The 16,543-nt window shown below is 38.1% G+C and overlaps 1 protein-coding gene across 3 annotated transcripts; it reads left to right on the top strand.

Annotated features, from left to right (window-relative positions):
* The first annotated feature begins 589 nt into the window (after window positions 1-589).
* On the top strand, window positions 590-15,891 carry vamp4 (vesicle-associated membrane protein 4). 3 transcript variants are annotated; one of them, XM_056262770.1, is made up of 9 exons: window positions 662-746; window positions 2,532-2,664; window positions 5,726-5,827; window positions 8,300-8,346; window positions 8,484-8,534; window positions 11,619-11,719; window positions 14,579-14,658; window positions 15,143-15,194; window positions 15,341-15,891. In XM_056262770.1, the coding sequence occupies exons 2-9, from the start codon at window positions 2,662-2,664 to the stop codon at window positions 15,364-15,366; spliced, it is 462 nt and encodes a 153-aa protein (XP_056118745.1). In that variant the 5' UTR covers window positions 662-746; window positions 2,532-2,661; the 3' UTR covers window positions 15,367-15,891. The 3 variants fall into 3 exon arrangements, with proteins under 3 accessions (XP_056118747.1, XP_056118745.1, XP_056118746.1); XM_056262771.1 differs by lacking the exon at window positions 662-746 and adding an exon at window positions 764-781; XM_056262772.1 differs by lacking the exon at window positions 2,532-2,664 and having other exon boundaries at window positions 590-746.
* Window positions 15,892-16,543: the final 652 nt, after the last annotated feature.

The raw sequence follows: 16,543 nt of genomic DNA, 5'->3' as shown, positions 1-16,543 counted from the left end.
TGTAGCTCGCGGGACACATTCCTGTCTGCTCACAAAACCATTTCTCCTCTGAAGAGCTGCATCACTCAGCATTTTTTTTGTATTCATGTGACAAGATGATCTGAATTTATTGCTCCAAATGTTCCATGAATCTTATCCAGTCCTTGGTTTTTATTTATTTTCAGTGTTTGTTTGATCAATTTCGGGAAATCTGATAGGCCTAAATAAAAAAATTCAACCTAAACTTGACTCATAAGTCTACAGTTAACCATCAGAAAATAACTTTGTGATGTTAAGCCAAACCTTACACAATATTTCATATTTTATGCAGGCGTACATGTATAAAAACTTATTTTGTGTGATAAACAATCTCTTATGCTCACCAAGGCTGCATTTATTTGATTGGAGATACATTTATTATGTTTTATTCTTGTTTCATACATTAGATGATGATTTAAATGGCGATGATTTTTATTATTTTTGTTGAATTAGATGTTGATGAGATTTTTTCATCCTTTTAATATATATGTATGTATTATTTATAACATATATTTATAATATTTTATTAATAGATGAAGAAATCACGCGCAGGAAACAGGATCCGTCCAGTTGTGTTGACTTCCGCTTCAGAGCCGAGCAAGAGGCGTCATCGCCATCATTCAGGACCCGTCACTTCGTTCAGGTTCAGATCAGACACTGTCACCGGGATTAATAACACACAGACGCGGTTCTTCCAAACAGGAATCGACAAAAGAGAGATCTCTGAGGTAGACTGGCCGGGGATGTGACTCTTGAGGCCTTTGTACGTGTGTTTGTGTGTCTGTCAAGCGGTCAGTGATTTATTCAGAGGTGTTAGCTGTTATGCTAACTGTCATTCCCACTGCTTTCACTTCAATCTTTCCATTCTTCCACAAATCTTCATGTCAACACGATCATTTGATTTCATGCTTGTTATTTTCTCCAAAGCATGTCTTCTAATTCGTGTCGATATTTTAGCGTCCTGTAGGGTATGTTTACATGGTTGTGATGACTAGCACACAGCTCCTCTGTTTAGCAGGTGCTGGACAGGAACATCAGCTGTTTTTGACATGATCGGCAACGTCTGGTCAGTTGAACGTTTGCTTGAAAACTAGTACATTTAGGAGTTGTTTGGAGTCTAATCTTAACATTTTGCGTATTCTTAATCTCATATGCACATAACATCCTGATCTCACTAAGTTGAATAATGTAAAAGTCCTGTAAAATTAGTGTATTTGACAAATGATAAGCGAAGGACTCGTTGTTTTCCAGTCTCGTATTGTTCATGAATGAGTGAATGTTGAGTCTGCCAGTCTTTTCTGCTCAGTGATTGTGCGAGTGCCATTGATTTAGTCTCAGTTATTCAAACAGTCTCTGATTAATCCACAGTTGTTGATGGAAAGTCAAGGCTATCCTGTTCCCTGAATTATGTAAGTCCCATCATCTGTTAGTGATCTCAGTGTTTCTTTTACCCGTTCGCTGACCTGTGTGTTTCTGAAGCGTTTAGATTCAGTGATGAGAGAACACTGAATAATGCCTAACCTGTTAGTTTTGTTTGTGAGCTGTCTGTCATCATGAAGCTGTTCCGTAACAATGTGACGCATGTGAAGGTTTAATCAGTGTAATCACTTTGAAGTCTGCAAACATTTTGCTATCAGAATGTCCATTGTGGGTTTGGTGGCTTGTATTGTTTGTATTTGTTATCATGGCCAGATTTCTGCTTACAACCCATCCATCCAGATTTCATATCACTATTTCCATCCATCCATCCATCCATCCAGATTGCATATCACTATTTCCTTCCATCCATCCATCCATCCATCCATCCATCATATTAATATTCCAGTCCAATTTGTTGTTCCAAATATGCATACTGTTATTTTTTTTAGCTTTAAAACAAAAATAAAATTTAAAAAATCTCCAATCCATCCATCAATCATATCACTATTTCTGTCCGTCCGTCTATCCATGATTTGTGAAGCACAGTGGACACAGAAGTCACTTTCAAACCAAGCAACTTTCTGTTGGTCAATGCAGCAAATCAGCGTGACCAGTTTGAACCCGTTGCAAAATCCGCTTGGGGGAGTCAATTTTTGCAATCACGTGAAATTCCTGATTGCATGGATTCCTTATTGAAATTGACCACACATTTGCACAACATCATTGATTCTCTGGTGTCTCATATAATTGATTGGGAAGCACCAAGTTTGAATTAGAAGCGCAAATGGAGTTTAAGAGCTAAGACAATATAGTCAAGAATGAGTAACTCATATTTCAGTCTGTTCCTCACCCAAAAGGGAGGTTGAGTAAATGATGACACCATGGTAAGGTTAAGTTTTGGCTTATCTGCACATTTAAATATTTTTGCACTGAAGTTAAAGACAAGTAAATATATCTACATGGTCTCAGTGGATGGTGGTTGGATTCTATGTCCTTATTTCTCTGTCTTGGCATCTTTTATTTACCTTTTCATGCTCTTTCTCTCAAACCCCATGTCTTTTTCCTCTTCCCTTCCTCTCGTTCCCTGTCCCCAGCCTCTCTTTTCCCTTATCCTGCTTTCTGGAACGCTCTTCTGTACTCCTGGATAAAGGAGAAGCCGTTTTCCTACAGCTCTTCCAGCAAGAGAAGCAGAGAGCAGTCAGAGAGCAGAGGACAGTGGACTCAATGGTACTAGACTTGGAGTTTGGGTTGAGAGTTGTCCAGTGGGTGGAGGAAGGAAGCAGCTTTAGTTTGCCTGTTAATGAAAAAAATTAAACTTCTCAAGAACAGCAAGAGTTCATAAATGTGTTTCATGTTTTTTTTTTAAGTACAATTGAGACACATCTATGTCATTTATTATTTACAGGGACACGTTTACCACATGTTCTTCATTCAAGTACTGTGTGTTATGGAGTAACTAACTAAAACTAGTGAAGCTGTCACATTTAGCAACAACCTAACTACATTTATGACTAGCATGACAGTAGATTGGCTGTTAAGATAATTTGCTTCTCCACTAAGAATCTATCAGTGTAGCATGACACTATTACGTTAGTCTATTATGTCACATTGTGTTTTACATTAGACAAACATACTCTCTTAGCTTTGCCAGGAAATCTGATTCATTTTAGCAAGTTCAATGCTTCACTGATTCATTTGAGTCATCAATCAATAGAGCGCTGCAGGAATGAGTCCTAATACCAGGAAATGAGTTAGCATTTTTGCACTTCCATCTGTCATGTCTCTGGTTACAAGGACTCTTTTTTGATTATCATTTTGTTTAGTTTGTTCCTAGTTTATCTTTTCCTGTGTTTATTTCCCGTTTCCTTGGTTTATACTTATGTTCTTCTCATTTGTTTCTATGGTTACTGATTATGTTGCTCACCTGTGTCTAGTTTAGTTAATCATTATCCTTTGTATATCTACTCCTTAGTTTATTTAGTTCTTTGTCGTCGGTTGTTGTCTTTGTTTTGTTTGCAAAGCTGTCATGTTTGTGGTTTCCCCATTGGATTATTTATTTTGTCATCATATCATCCTTCTTGTTTTGTTTATTTAAAATAAAAGACATAGTTGCATAGAGATCCTTGTAGGAATGGGCCAGATACCGGTTTGAAAAAGTCACGGTTTTAAAACCTCAAATTTTTTTCTTTATACCGTTCCTGCGGTATGACCTTCAAAGAAAGAAAGTGCAGGAATCCAGGTTTCCTTTTTTTTTCTTTAGCTGATTACTCACTTAAGTGACTGGATTTAAAAATATATTTTTTTTTTACAGAGAATAGTTTATTTATTTATGTTCTAGTTATTGTTGAGCTGCATGTTTAGGCTCCCTTAAGTGACTGCATTTATTCTAATTTAAGAAGAATTCAATTATTTATTTATTTATTTAATTATTTCACCTGACATTCATGTTTACTACTCTTCCAAATATTCTATACTTTGCTTAAAAATAAAATGTATTGTGATCCAATGAAAAAAAGATAATTTTTTTTACCAGACATTTAAAAAGAACACATTTAGAGCTGTAGCCTAATCGCAATACCACGATTCGAGATGTGCACCGATTGCAATTTTCTTTGCTGATTCTGATTTCTGCTATTTGTGCGACCTACCGAAAGCGATTTTTGCAGATTCCGATTTTCTTTCTAAAGGCTCGTACACACCGGGACGAATATCGGCGCGCGTTATTCGCCAGCGTTTTTCAACGCGTTTTTTGTGTTCACACCCAAGCGATTTTCGCTTTCGATGTGTGCTCGGCAAGACCGTTTTGTGTTTGAGCGCCCCCAAAGCCCGAGATTCTCTGGCGCCCCCAAGTTGTGTTTTACTGTAACTTCAGAAGCTCCAGACACGTGAGCAAAAACGCCAATCTCATTGGTCGGATAGTTTTTGACGCGGTGCGTCAAACTAAAAAAACGAACCCGAGGCGTTTTTTAAAAAATGACGCTTTTACGCGTGGCGTTTTTCGTGTCGGTGTGCACACTCACATTGGCGCCCTTTGTTTAGTCACGAGGCGTTAAACGTCGGCGAATATAGCGCGCGAAATTCGTCCCGGTGTGAACAGGCCTTAAGAACTCAAATTGACAGCATGAGCATATACAAACAAAAATCTACTTATCTTTAATGAAAATTTTATAAAAGTTTAAAAAGTCAGTAATAAAATAAGAACAAATAAATAAATTGCAAACAACTGCACAAATAAAATGCAATAGTAAAAAGACAGATATGAAATAGACCAGATACATTCTTCATCGTACAGTTTGCTGCATTATCACAATTTATCAAGGGTACATAAGTGTAGAATCTGGCTAGCTACAATTTCAAAATGAGTTTCCTATTAGTTGTACTGACTCTAGATCTGCACTCTGATGTTCAGTGGTGAGAAACTGTCAATCAGAGGGACTGTTTGAGAACCAGTCATTGTTATTCCATAGGTAAAGTTTAGATGTCTGGTAGTTTCTAGATGAAAACCTGCTGTGGACTTCTAAGCTATAGGCTACATGTTTGTAAAATAATGACCAAATGGTTTAACCATAAATGAACTGCTGGGTGAATATAATACACATTGAGGAACGTTATGACTTGGACATCAACTGCAGGAGCTTGTCTTTAACTGCTCTGTTTGATGTTTGCAAGCATCACGTTACAGTCGGCGTGGCTAGATTGATCCCCTTCACTAAACTAGTTAAATATAACAGGGTGGTCTATCCCAAGTCTGAATTACGATGGATTTACTTAAAAGTAGTTCAGCTTTTATGGTTTAAAGTTCAGTCAAATGAACTAACTAACAGACCACTGCCCAGATATATGGTCAGTATAGTTGAGCTTTCACTTTTGGTCACAGTCTGGTCTGAATTAAGACTTAAAGAACAAAGAGTTCCAGCTCAAAAATCCGATTAGATGAGTCACATTCAAAGGCATTGTAAAACAGCTGATAAATGCACGCTTGTTAATGCACAGATTGGTGCAGAGCAAAATTCAAACAAACTTAGCCAAATTAGAAGCTAATGAACTGTATTGCATTAAATTATGTATCAATTTATAAGTGATAATGTACAGTCCTGTAGTCATAATTTCAAAATAAGCCCAAAATAGAATAATTTTGCTATAATTCCTGGCTGACTGGACATCAAATGGAGACGAAATATTATTTGAGCTGAAATTATTTTATTATATGAGAAAAATGAGACAGTGAGTGACACAAGATGACATAAATCTAGTCAATCACTTCTGTGCTTCCTGTTTTTGCCTGCAGAGGGAGCCAGAGAGGGAGGAGCAGCTCGACCCCAGCATGCCCCCCAAATTCAAACGGCATCTGAACGATGAAGAGGTTACCGGCTCTATTCGCAGTGAGCGGGTAAGTCAGTTTTTTACCATATAGATTAACTAGAGCTGATTGAAACTGACCAGAGCCAGACCTGCACAGCTCTGCACTTCTACAACCCCATTGTGCCCTATGATCTGTTTGTGCTGTTAGTGTTTACAGGAGTAAACAGCTCTCCCCTCAGTGTCTCAGAACTTACATAATCCATCTACAACTACAGCTTTTATGCTATTACACACACACACACTACATTTCAACTCCTGTGTTGTAAAACCCTTCAGAGAGCAATTTGTTCTTATCAAATGTCACGCAGTTACCACGTGTCATAATAGCAGTGGATAAACTGAGGTGGATGAAAAATTAAACAGATGGGGAGAAAAATAAACAGAAAAACTCAAATAAAATGGAACAAGATTTTGCAGAAATAAACAGACGTCATATGTAAACTTACTAAACTAGATTATTTAAATGAACAAATTCGTTTTTTTTGGCCTATGCAAATCAATGCTGCAATTCTGTTTTACTTTCCAGCAGTCAAAATAATTAAGATTGTTCATATTATTTTGAAAGAAATTCATATTTTTATATAGCAAGGATGCAGTAAATTGAGCAAAAATGACGGTAAAGACATTTATAATGGTAATTTCTTTTTAAATTTCAAATAAACACTGTTCTTTTGAATTTTCTATTCATCAAAGAATTCTGAAAATAAGTAGGCCTATTACAGTTTACACAAAATATTAATCAGCACAAGTGTTAAACATTGATGATAATAATTAGAAATAATTATTGAGCAGCAAATCAGCATGTTAGAATGGGATCATGTGACACTGAAGACTGGAGTAACAACGCTGAAATTTCAGATTTGCATCACAGGAATAAATATTTTTTTTAAATATATTACAATAGAAAACAGTTATTAAATTGTAATAATATTTAACAATGTTACTGTGAGCGTAAGAGACTTCTTTCAAAAACTTTTGAATGGTAGTGTAAGTCACATGGACAGACCAAAAACCAGTAATAATACATCTCTATTTAAATAACAAAACCAAGCAGTGAACGGAAAAGTCGACATAAAGTGAAGACTAATGCCATGATGTAACCGGCATTAGCTCACGCAGGGGGTTATAAACTAGCGGAGCCCTTCCCAGAATCTGTCAGTACCAATCTCATTATTGACATTCAGTGTCTCCATCTTCTGCCAGTCCTAGAGAGTCACTAAAAACCCTGCCAGGCCTTACAGTCAAAAGCCTGTAAATCAGTGTCAGGATTTGATAACCTTGTGTATTTTGCTTGGGCACAACTCCCGACTGATGTATGATTGGGAGAAACTGTTGGATGGCTGAGACATTAGCACATCCAAAGAAAAGCCTCCTCTAATTGGCCTCGCATAGTAGCTCGAACTGCAGCAGTGAGAGAGCAAGAATGTGTAAAAGAGCTAAGATGAGTGTGGCTTTCCACGTGCCCGTTATGTAACACCGCTGACCGTGACCCGTGAAAAGACCCAGTTCTTGTTTTTAAATATTCCCTAGTAAAGGGCCATTTGGATATGAGCAAGTGTAGTGTTATTTGCAGTCATAACATGACATGTAAGCTCAGTTACTCATTTCCTGTATACTGAATCATTTGTATGAATTTTCCTAAAACCCTGCCGAAAAATCATAGTTCCAAAAACAGCAAAATTTATTTGAGAATGTGAAAAATTTCTAAAAATGCTTAGAAACTGCCAGACTTTGAGATACTGGTATGTCTCATGAACTACCCTAGATGTTGGGCAGCAAAATGAAATGTTGAATGTTGTCATATTTTAGTTCCAAACTATTATTTTCTACCAAATTTTATGGCTAGCAAAATAGATTTCAGTCATAATATTGCACTGAATCATGATTCATTTTGCAATGAATATTCAAAAGAGTGATGTATGCCTACATGAAATGAATCTGTAGGACAATATATTTTAGACATAGAAATCAAACCTTATTGGTTTTAGAAGGCATTCCTTTCAAAAACATTGGCTATAATTTAATTTGAGCTTGTAGCAGGTCACAGATGACATCAGTTGTGACGATAGTGATTCGTGTCTCTTCACCACTCATTCATACACAAACATCACAAGGGTAATTGATTATTTGAGTTGTTTTAAAAAAGATTATTCTATTTCTTTGTGGAAAACGTTTCATTTTTCCTTGGTACGGTTGACATTAGCATGGAATTGTCCAGATGGAATTTTAGAGGAGTGTCACAGGTCTTGGATGCAGTTATGGAAAGTTATATAATATTAGTCATCGGGATGTTGAAATGATCTGGTGAGGTATTTGTTCAAATTTGTGCAGTCATGGACTTTACAACAAAACTAATGGAAGGTCAACTGGATGCCTCCTGATCTGTGATTCATTGCACCAGAGATCAGATGGCACAAATGCAGACCACATGGACTACATATCTCTTGTCTCCTTGCACCAGTTCTAACTAGCCTGACACCCTGATCTTCTTAACTTGCAGAGGAACCTACTGGAGGAAGACTCAGATGAAGAGGAGGACTTTTTCCTGTAAGTCTGTAGTTTTGCATAATCAGCATTGACAAATAAAGCGATCTTTGAGCATTTATTACTGTTTGCACACAGCTTTAACAGGAAAGCTCTTTATGACAGTGTGATTGGTTAATGGATTTTTTTTTTTTTTGCAGGAGAGGACCTACAGGACCAAGATTTGGAGGCCAAAATGACAAAATTAGACAGTACGTATGACTTTTTAGGACTCATTTTTCTTTGCTGGCCTGCTTTTTACTTTCCTTGCCAAGGAATTTGAATTTTTTTTCTCCCAACTCCATGTGTGAACTCCATACATTCATAAACACAATTGTAATGGAAAAAGATGAACATGCGGTACAAAACAATACGGATTGGTATAAAACTACAAACTAGGGCTGCCCCCGAACAAAGATTTCTCTGGTCGACTAGTAGTCGTTCATTTAAGCCATTAGTCGACTAATTGCACGTTCATATTAATTTAATTACTTAAATATATACTGGGGGAATACTAAACCATAATGAGGCTTTTTGAATTGGTTCGTTTAAAAGTACACATTTCAAGCTTGCTATAGATATATTTCTCATGTCTGTGAGGCAAGTAGCCTATATGCTGAGTTTCGGTTCATTTTTGTGACGTGCTCCAGTTCACGGAGACCAAGACAGCAGAAAGCGCATCCTGTTTGTTTTTTTTATTTTGTTGTTATTGTAAGTTTACACAAATAAAAGTGCCAAATACCATATTTGTATAACCAAAAATGACGGAGTATATTAAGTTGTTTTATGCAGTAGTAAATGGTAATGTATAATACTTTAGCTTCCACACTCCGAACAAACACTTGGATATGCTGCTAATGATAGCGCACAATAAGCTAGGCTAACATTAGAGCGAGCAGCCAAGTAAAGTTGCTACTACTTACATGTTTCATATGATAGGCTTTACTACAAACACATTCTTACAGATGCTTCCAAGACTGCCATGCATCCTACATATATCCGTAGAGCAGTTGTCAGTTTTGTAGTCGAGATAGGCTCATTCGAGTCTGAGTCAAGGGCAAGACCAAAAGAGGGTCTAATCCGAGTTTAGACCAAGACTATGAAAACATGGTCTTTAACAAGGACTTGAGGACCAAGACCCAGAAAATGTGCTCTTGAATTCGAACAAGTCGGTCTTGACTACAACACTTGCAGCTGTAAGTAAAATGAGTGCCGGGGATGGTTACCGGTGTGCTGCTAGGGTGTTGCTTACTGGCTGAGGTCCAAAAGAGCCCACCGCCAAGTGTTTATGATGTTCTGCTGTCTAGATATAGCTCAGGTCCTTCCTTCAATGTGGATCTGTGGGATTTTTTTTACTGTTTTATCATCTGGCAAGGGAATATAGCTTTCAACAAGCCGCACAAATTGAGGCAACATTGATGTCTAGCATAACCTGTGTGAGACACTAATGGCAGTTTTCCACTGCATGGTACGGTTCGGCGCGGAACGGTTCGGCTCGCATCGCTTTTCCACTGGTGGTACGACTCGACTCGGTACGGCACGGTTCGGTTCGCTTTAGCTCGGTTGCTTTTCCACCGCAGTTAGTACCCCTTCAAAGTGGGTGGGACTGATCGTTATTTTGTCCCTACACTGTTTGTAGGTCCGGTGATAGCCGTGTGCGGCTAAGAGCTGAGCTACTTCTTGGAACACTTTTTCATTCCGTTTTGCCCCATCCAGCTCTCGCTGGATCCGCTCCTCGGCAACCAACGAGAGGAACGTCTGCACCTCGTCCACTGACCACGATTCAGCCATTTCTTTTTAAAAGTTTTGATCTCTTTTTTTTCCAAGAAAGTAAAAAACAGATGCTACCGCGTTGGCTGTTGTCTACTGGTTATTTAAATCTAGCGGGTTTAGTGTCTCGTGTTGCAAATCCAATGACGCTGGTAGTGACGATTCTGTCTGACCAATCAGTGATCTGCAGTGTTTTTACATCACATTTTAGTACCGGTACGGAACGCTTGGAACCTCAACAGACCAGGTACCATTTAAAGCGAGCCGAAGCGAGCCGTACTGTACCGTACCATGCAGTGGAAAAGCACCACGAGTGAGCCGTACCGAACCGAGCCGTACCGTACTATGCAGTGGAAAAGCGCCAAAGCGTGCCGTACCGAACCGAACCGTACCGTACTATGCAGTGGAAAAGCGCCATAAGAAGGGGCACTTTCAGAATTGAACAATTAGGAATTCCGAAATTTCCAAATAGTAGAAATGGTTCAGTTTAGGAATGTGGATGGATATCTAATAACTTCCACTGGCAGGGTGTTGTAGAAATCACAGTTATTGACTGCTCAAGCACTGCCCATGTCGTTGTGTTTTGCAGAATTTATATAACTCCTTATAATGGCATCTGTGAAAACACCCACCCACAAACACACCTCCCGTACGAGAAGAAGGGAAGCACTGTAACCATCTGGGTTTCTATGACACAACATAATATTTGCTGGGAAAAGTAAACGGCTACTCCCATTATTCTAAAACCCTCGGTTCCTGACGTAGCTGTAGTAGCCGGACTGTGGGCCTTTCTTTGTTGTTTGTTATGAAGTTTGGTACATACTAATATGCTGCAGTAATTCTCCCAAAGGAAACCCTGCAGAGCTTCGCCCCATGTGAGCAGCCACAGGTTTACATAACCACTGTGGAGTAACACATAAAACAATGAAATTTAATAGGGAAAACTTGGAAGGTGAAATTTCCCTAATGTTTTTTTCTGAACTTTTCCGTGAACGTCTTGGACTCTGTTGCTTCATTTGCATCTGTGCTAGAGGTTACTCCCAGGTGCAAGAGATGAGCGAGTTCCTGTGCGATTGGCCATTTGGTGCAGATCATGGTGTGTATTAGATAGGCATAGAAGCCTCATGAAAACATCCTGTTCTCAGTTCATTCGCAGGCTGCGTCTCCAAAAGCCATGCCAGTCCCTCGTGCCAGGTGTATGAGAGGAGCTAAATACCTCACAAGCTATTTAGTGCGTATTTGCGTGTCACGTCTACGAGTTCAAATAGTTCAAGCTATTTGGATGTGTCTAGACCACGTCTAGCAAAACGTTCTCACCTCCTCTCAACACTGCAGGGTCAACAGATCGTAGTCATAATGATATCTTGTTTAATCTCGAGCGGTTTACAGAAGAAGAGAGGGTTCTCTTCAAAATATTAGAAACACAGACACGGACATGTGCACCTGAGCTGTTAATGTTCTGTTGAGTTAAATGAAAGTACCAGATTGTTCTCTCATGTTGTCTTCTCTGTCTTGGTGGCCTTCAGTGTGCAGTCTCAAGTTGATGAGGTCATTGACGTCATGCAGGAGAACATCTCCAAAGTGATAGAACGTGGGGAACGTCTGGATGAGTTGCAGGATAAATCTGGTAAGATGGACGTGGAAAGCTCATTATGAATCCTCAGGCACTTTGTGATTCCATTGGATTCAAGAGATTAACATGATTAAAAATTACTCTCAGATCTTCTGTTGCTCAAAAAACCTGCTCATGTTAATTTTTCTTTTTGATGTGTGGGTGGAAATATGCAATATTTGGAACGTTAGCTCCCATGCCAAAATATTTAAGTTCAATTTAATTCAAGATTCGCAAAGCATATGTGAATCATTTCAGGGCAAGGCTTATATCAGCACATGCATAGTTTGGGAAGCTGTATGTAAACAAATTATTATTTCAGATCAAAAACATATTCAACAGCTCACTACACTAACTGTGGGAAAGTTTATTGAATCCCAATGTCACATGAATAAACCCCTTTGTTAGTTTCAGATTTCATCATACCTGATCCTAGTGAGTCATGTCCCATTTCTGTTATTTGGTTTGGGAGCTGCCTGGGACAAATGTGCAGGAGAGTAGTTAAAATATCCCCAGTCCCACAGAGTGATGTGGTATTTTTCTTATTTCAGGCCAATATAAAATAAATAAAGCTTGCCCCATAACAAAGGCACGTGCTTGGTCCTGTTTTTGTATGTTATACGAAAGGACTTTATGAGATGTGCATGTTGATTAACCTTTGCGGTAAAAGGAGCCACTGTGTTCAGAGTTTAAAAGTATGAGCAGATGTTGTAGTGTTGCATTTATTTGATTTTAAAGAGAAAAAAAGATGAAGTGTGTATTCCCACACCTCAGAGTTATGATGGTTTCCATTGGTTGAGCCAGTGTGGTTGTTTTTGCTGCTGTGGATGCTCAGATACCTTACTACGCACATAATATTGCGTAATATGAAATAATTTTATGATAATGATAATGCCACGTTACTCGGTGGATTGAATTCAGTGGAACAAAGTTTCAATAAGTGTTAATGTTAACTAAATTATAAAAAAATATAATATAAATATTAGATGAAAGCTTACAAAACTTGAGATGGGTAAAACTTTACAATTAGGTCATTGGTTAATGCATTAGCTAACGTGAACTAACAATTAGCAATTTTTTTTATTTATTAGTCTTTAGTTAATGCACTCTGGACAAACAACGAACAATTAATTTCTACTAACATTAACAATGTTAACAAATACAACTTTTAATTTGAATAATGACTTGGTAAATGTTGAAATTAATTAACTAACTAAGATGAATAAATGCTGTAAATGTATTGTTCATTGTTAGTTAATGTTAATGATTTGCTCTGCTACCAAGAAATTAGAAATGTTGCCTAACTAACTGAAATATTATAAATTATATAAACAAACAAGTGGAAGTGTAAAATTACTAAAACGTAAACTGAAAATAAGACTAAATTAAAGCTAAATTGAAAAAAAGAAAAGAAAAAAATTAGAAATAATATGAATTAAATATAAAAATAAACGCTAATTCAAAATACTAATAAATACTACAATAGTACATAATTAATACTAAAACACTGGATGGCATCAAGCTGAAAAAAGCTTTTACCCTCTGGGCTGCTGAACTTACAAAATGCAGTCAATTATTACGGAAAATGTACATATATCATTACACGTAAGTACGAAAATCAAAACGGGTCTGTTCTGAGCTCAAGTACGTTTTCTTTTTCTGTTTACTATCTTGCTGAAATTGCAATGCTTTTTATGTGGAGGTCCAAGTGAAGCATGGCGCTTATGTTGACAGGTGCATTGAAGCTCTGGACCGGTTCATGTGAAAGGGACTTGAGTGTCTGTATCCATTACCCTGGGAAAACCCAGACAACTTCCGGCAAATTTAGATTTGCTCTGCAAGTTAGTCTGGCAAAGAGCTCATTCAAGCTCATTTCCAATCCGTCGAAATCGAGGCACCAATCAGAAACGTTGGGGCGGGCTTTACACGATGACGACAGCGCTGGGATTTTGAAGCAGATTTTGTAGCCTACATTACAAAGATGGATGCCGCCGTCGAACATCACTTGTTCGAATCAGCTATCGCGTCTGTTTTAAGAGATTTGAACGTTTCCTTTTTGTTAAAAACCGAGCAAAGAACAACACTCGGAGATGTTTCTCCGCCGCTCTGCATACGTCATCTTCTTCATCGCTCTGATTGGGTTTAGGTCTATCCGCGACGTCCGTTGGTGACGCCCCTCTGGAAATGATTTGTCTATGACCCTTTGCCAGACCATAACTCAGTTACAGCTGAGAATGGTCTGGTTTTAACCAGGCTATGTATCCATTGTTTCCATTTCAAAAACAACACCTCCTCTTTGTTTGCTAATAGAGAACAAGTAGCTTCATAGTGCAGCATCTGGAAGACATTGTCACTCACAAAGGAGAATGTTTCCATATGCTGTCTGCAATGCTGCCTTTGTGCCTCATGCGTAAGGATGGACAAATGATTAAGTAAACAATACTGTTGCCACGTTTAGATTGCTTAGTCCTAACGGTGAATCCATAGACTGTTACTTAATGATTTCATGAATTTTTAAGGCTAAATGTAAACTGATGTGTCTGTATTAGTAGGACCCCTGTGTTCTTTGTATCTTTCTGGCTGTAAACACAGTCATCCTCTGTGGGATTGTTGAATGGCAGCTGGTTTAAGCTCAGCTTTATTGATTCTTGTTCTTGCATGCTAATAAGGCTGAACATGTTTAATTTGGTCACACGTGTTGCAGAGTTGTAACATCCCAAAACGGCATCATGAAATCAACAAGCATCTCTAGCAGACAAAGATAATCCATATAAAACAGTCTGTTGTTTATGAGTGTATGTCATTATATAATAACAAGCATGCATGGAAGTATACCTTAGTACTCCTGATCCTCTTATGTCACATGACTTTCAGAAAGCCTATCGGACAATGCGTCAGCGTTCAGCAGTAGAGCCAAGCATCTCCACAGAAGGATGTGGTGGAGAGACATGAAGGTGAGCCTCCATCCTGGATGATCTTCCACATCTGAAACTATCAATTTGATTTGATTTTCCTCTATAACATTCACTTTGGAACATAGTATATATATTAGGATTTTTATAGATATTTTGAAGCCTTGATAAAGTTTTGTTCAAGGTAATTAAATCAACCGCTTTACGTTTTTAGCGAGCGAGAGAGAGAAGCAACGCAACGCGCACGGAGCGGAAAGGGCTTGAATGAAGGCTGTAGATTTTTGGCTGTAGATAAAAATATTATAGATATACTGAAGCTCCGAAAGATCATTACCATAAACAACCCTGAGTGCTTGTGGTGAGAAACCGCTCCATTGTTTTGACGCGCTGTTCACTTTAATCTGTAGAAACCGTAAAATGGCGCAATCATGTCCAGCGGTCTGCCATTTAAATGACACTCTGCACTATGGGGTCTTTTAGCCCTGTTTATCCTATATACCTTGTAATATATATTTTTTGTCCCCAGATGAAAATGATTGTAGCGTTGGTAGTGGTCATCCTTCTCCTTATCATAATCAGTAAGTACACACACACACACACACACACACACTTTTTCCCCATGTAAACTGTCAGTACAATCCATTTGCTTTTATACTGAGGCTAGGGACTATCTGACTTCTTTCTTTTTCTTGAATTTACATCCCTCTTTTTTGTTTTTTTGCAGTTCCTGTGATCTTGCAGTATCGCTAGTGTCTGGCAGGGAGGTTAGAGGCATAATGTACTCTTCCTCCTTCCTCTCCCTCATCTTTCTGCTGTCATTCCTCCGTACCAGAGGGGGCGCTGCACAGGTTTGGGCTGCCCACTGTATTTGCCTATTTTGGCAGGGTCTGGAAACAAAACAAACAGGGGCAGAGTTTATTTTGTGCGTGTACGTCAACACAACATATCAAGCTCTCACAACGAAGGCACAACACCGGTGCAGACCAATCTCTTGTATGCGCACAAACACAATGGTTATTTTGTTGTATATGCATTCAGTAAGACTTCAGACAAATTAAAAATGTACTATACACAGAGAAACTTTTTAGCCCTGCATTCTGGTGGTATTTCGATGTCCTCTTTATAGTTAGTTTTACGCTAGAGCCGTTCTGTTTACACCATGATGCGCACGTACATTTAACAATTACAGGGTCCATTTCCCACATATGTAGGTCTATGAAATACTGACTTCTCATGTGGGCGGGGCCAAATAGGAAACCTGATGATGTCACGCTGCACCATTCTGGAAGTTTTAACATGGACAAAACATTGGGTATAATTCAAGTTAGTCTGAAAAGCAACAAGTAATGTTACTTAATATTTGCTGCTATTACCTGCTGTTTTTTTTTTTTTTTTTTTACATTTGGCAACAATGTTTTAATTTATCGTGGTTAATTGTATTGAGTTGGTATTATTTTATTTTAAGCTTAGTTATCTTCACTGGTGTAATTTGAACAGCTTGTTAATGGTCGGTAATGTAATAGTTGTGTGTGATAATGACTTGGTTGACTTGCTGAAGGTTACCCTGAACTCAACTGTAAACTTTAATCCATATCATTTTACTGACTTGTTTTTTTTTTCTTTGTTATATTTATTTGTAAATATCTATGACCAATGTAAGTCAGCATTGACTTCCCATTGGGAGACTGTGAAATAATCTTGCATTTGAAATAAAGTGATTTTAAAGGGCATTTAATCTGATTCATTGCATTTTTGTTCTCTCGCAAAACTATTGCGTTGCGTTCCCCTGAGGGCCTGTTTACGCTTGGTATTAAGATTAGGGATGCACAATATATTGGCCACCATATTGGTATCGGACGATATATACAGCATTTATCTGAAATGGAAAGCTTGTGTAACATTAAACACTACCCTTCAGAAATTTGGA

The sequence above is a fragment of the Rhinichthys klamathensis genome, unplaced genomic scaffold (genome assembly GCF_029890125.1).
Source record: "Rhinichthys klamathensis goyatoka isolate OS25496 unplaced genomic scaffold, OSU_Roscu_1.1 h1tg000196l_1, whole genome shotgun sequence".
In the NCBI taxonomy this organism is placed as follows: Eukaryota; Metazoa; Chordata; class Actinopteri; order Cypriniformes; family Leuciscidae; genus Rhinichthys; species Rhinichthys klamathensis.
This window is presented reverse-complemented; position numbering and strand designations above follow the sequence as displayed.

What these genes read in the sequence shown, in the direction of transcription:
- vamp4 (XM_056262770.1), top strand. An exon ending in CAAAATGACAAAATTAGACA is followed by an intron (nt 8,535 to 11,618) that starts GTACGTATGACT and finishes GGTGGCCTTCAG; the next exon opens with TGTGCAGTCTCAAGTTGATG. An exon ending in TGTGGTGGAGAGACATGAAG is followed by an intron (nt 14,659 to 15,142) that starts GTGAGCCTCCAT and finishes TTTTGTCCCCAG; the next exon opens with ATGAAAATGATTGTAGCGTT.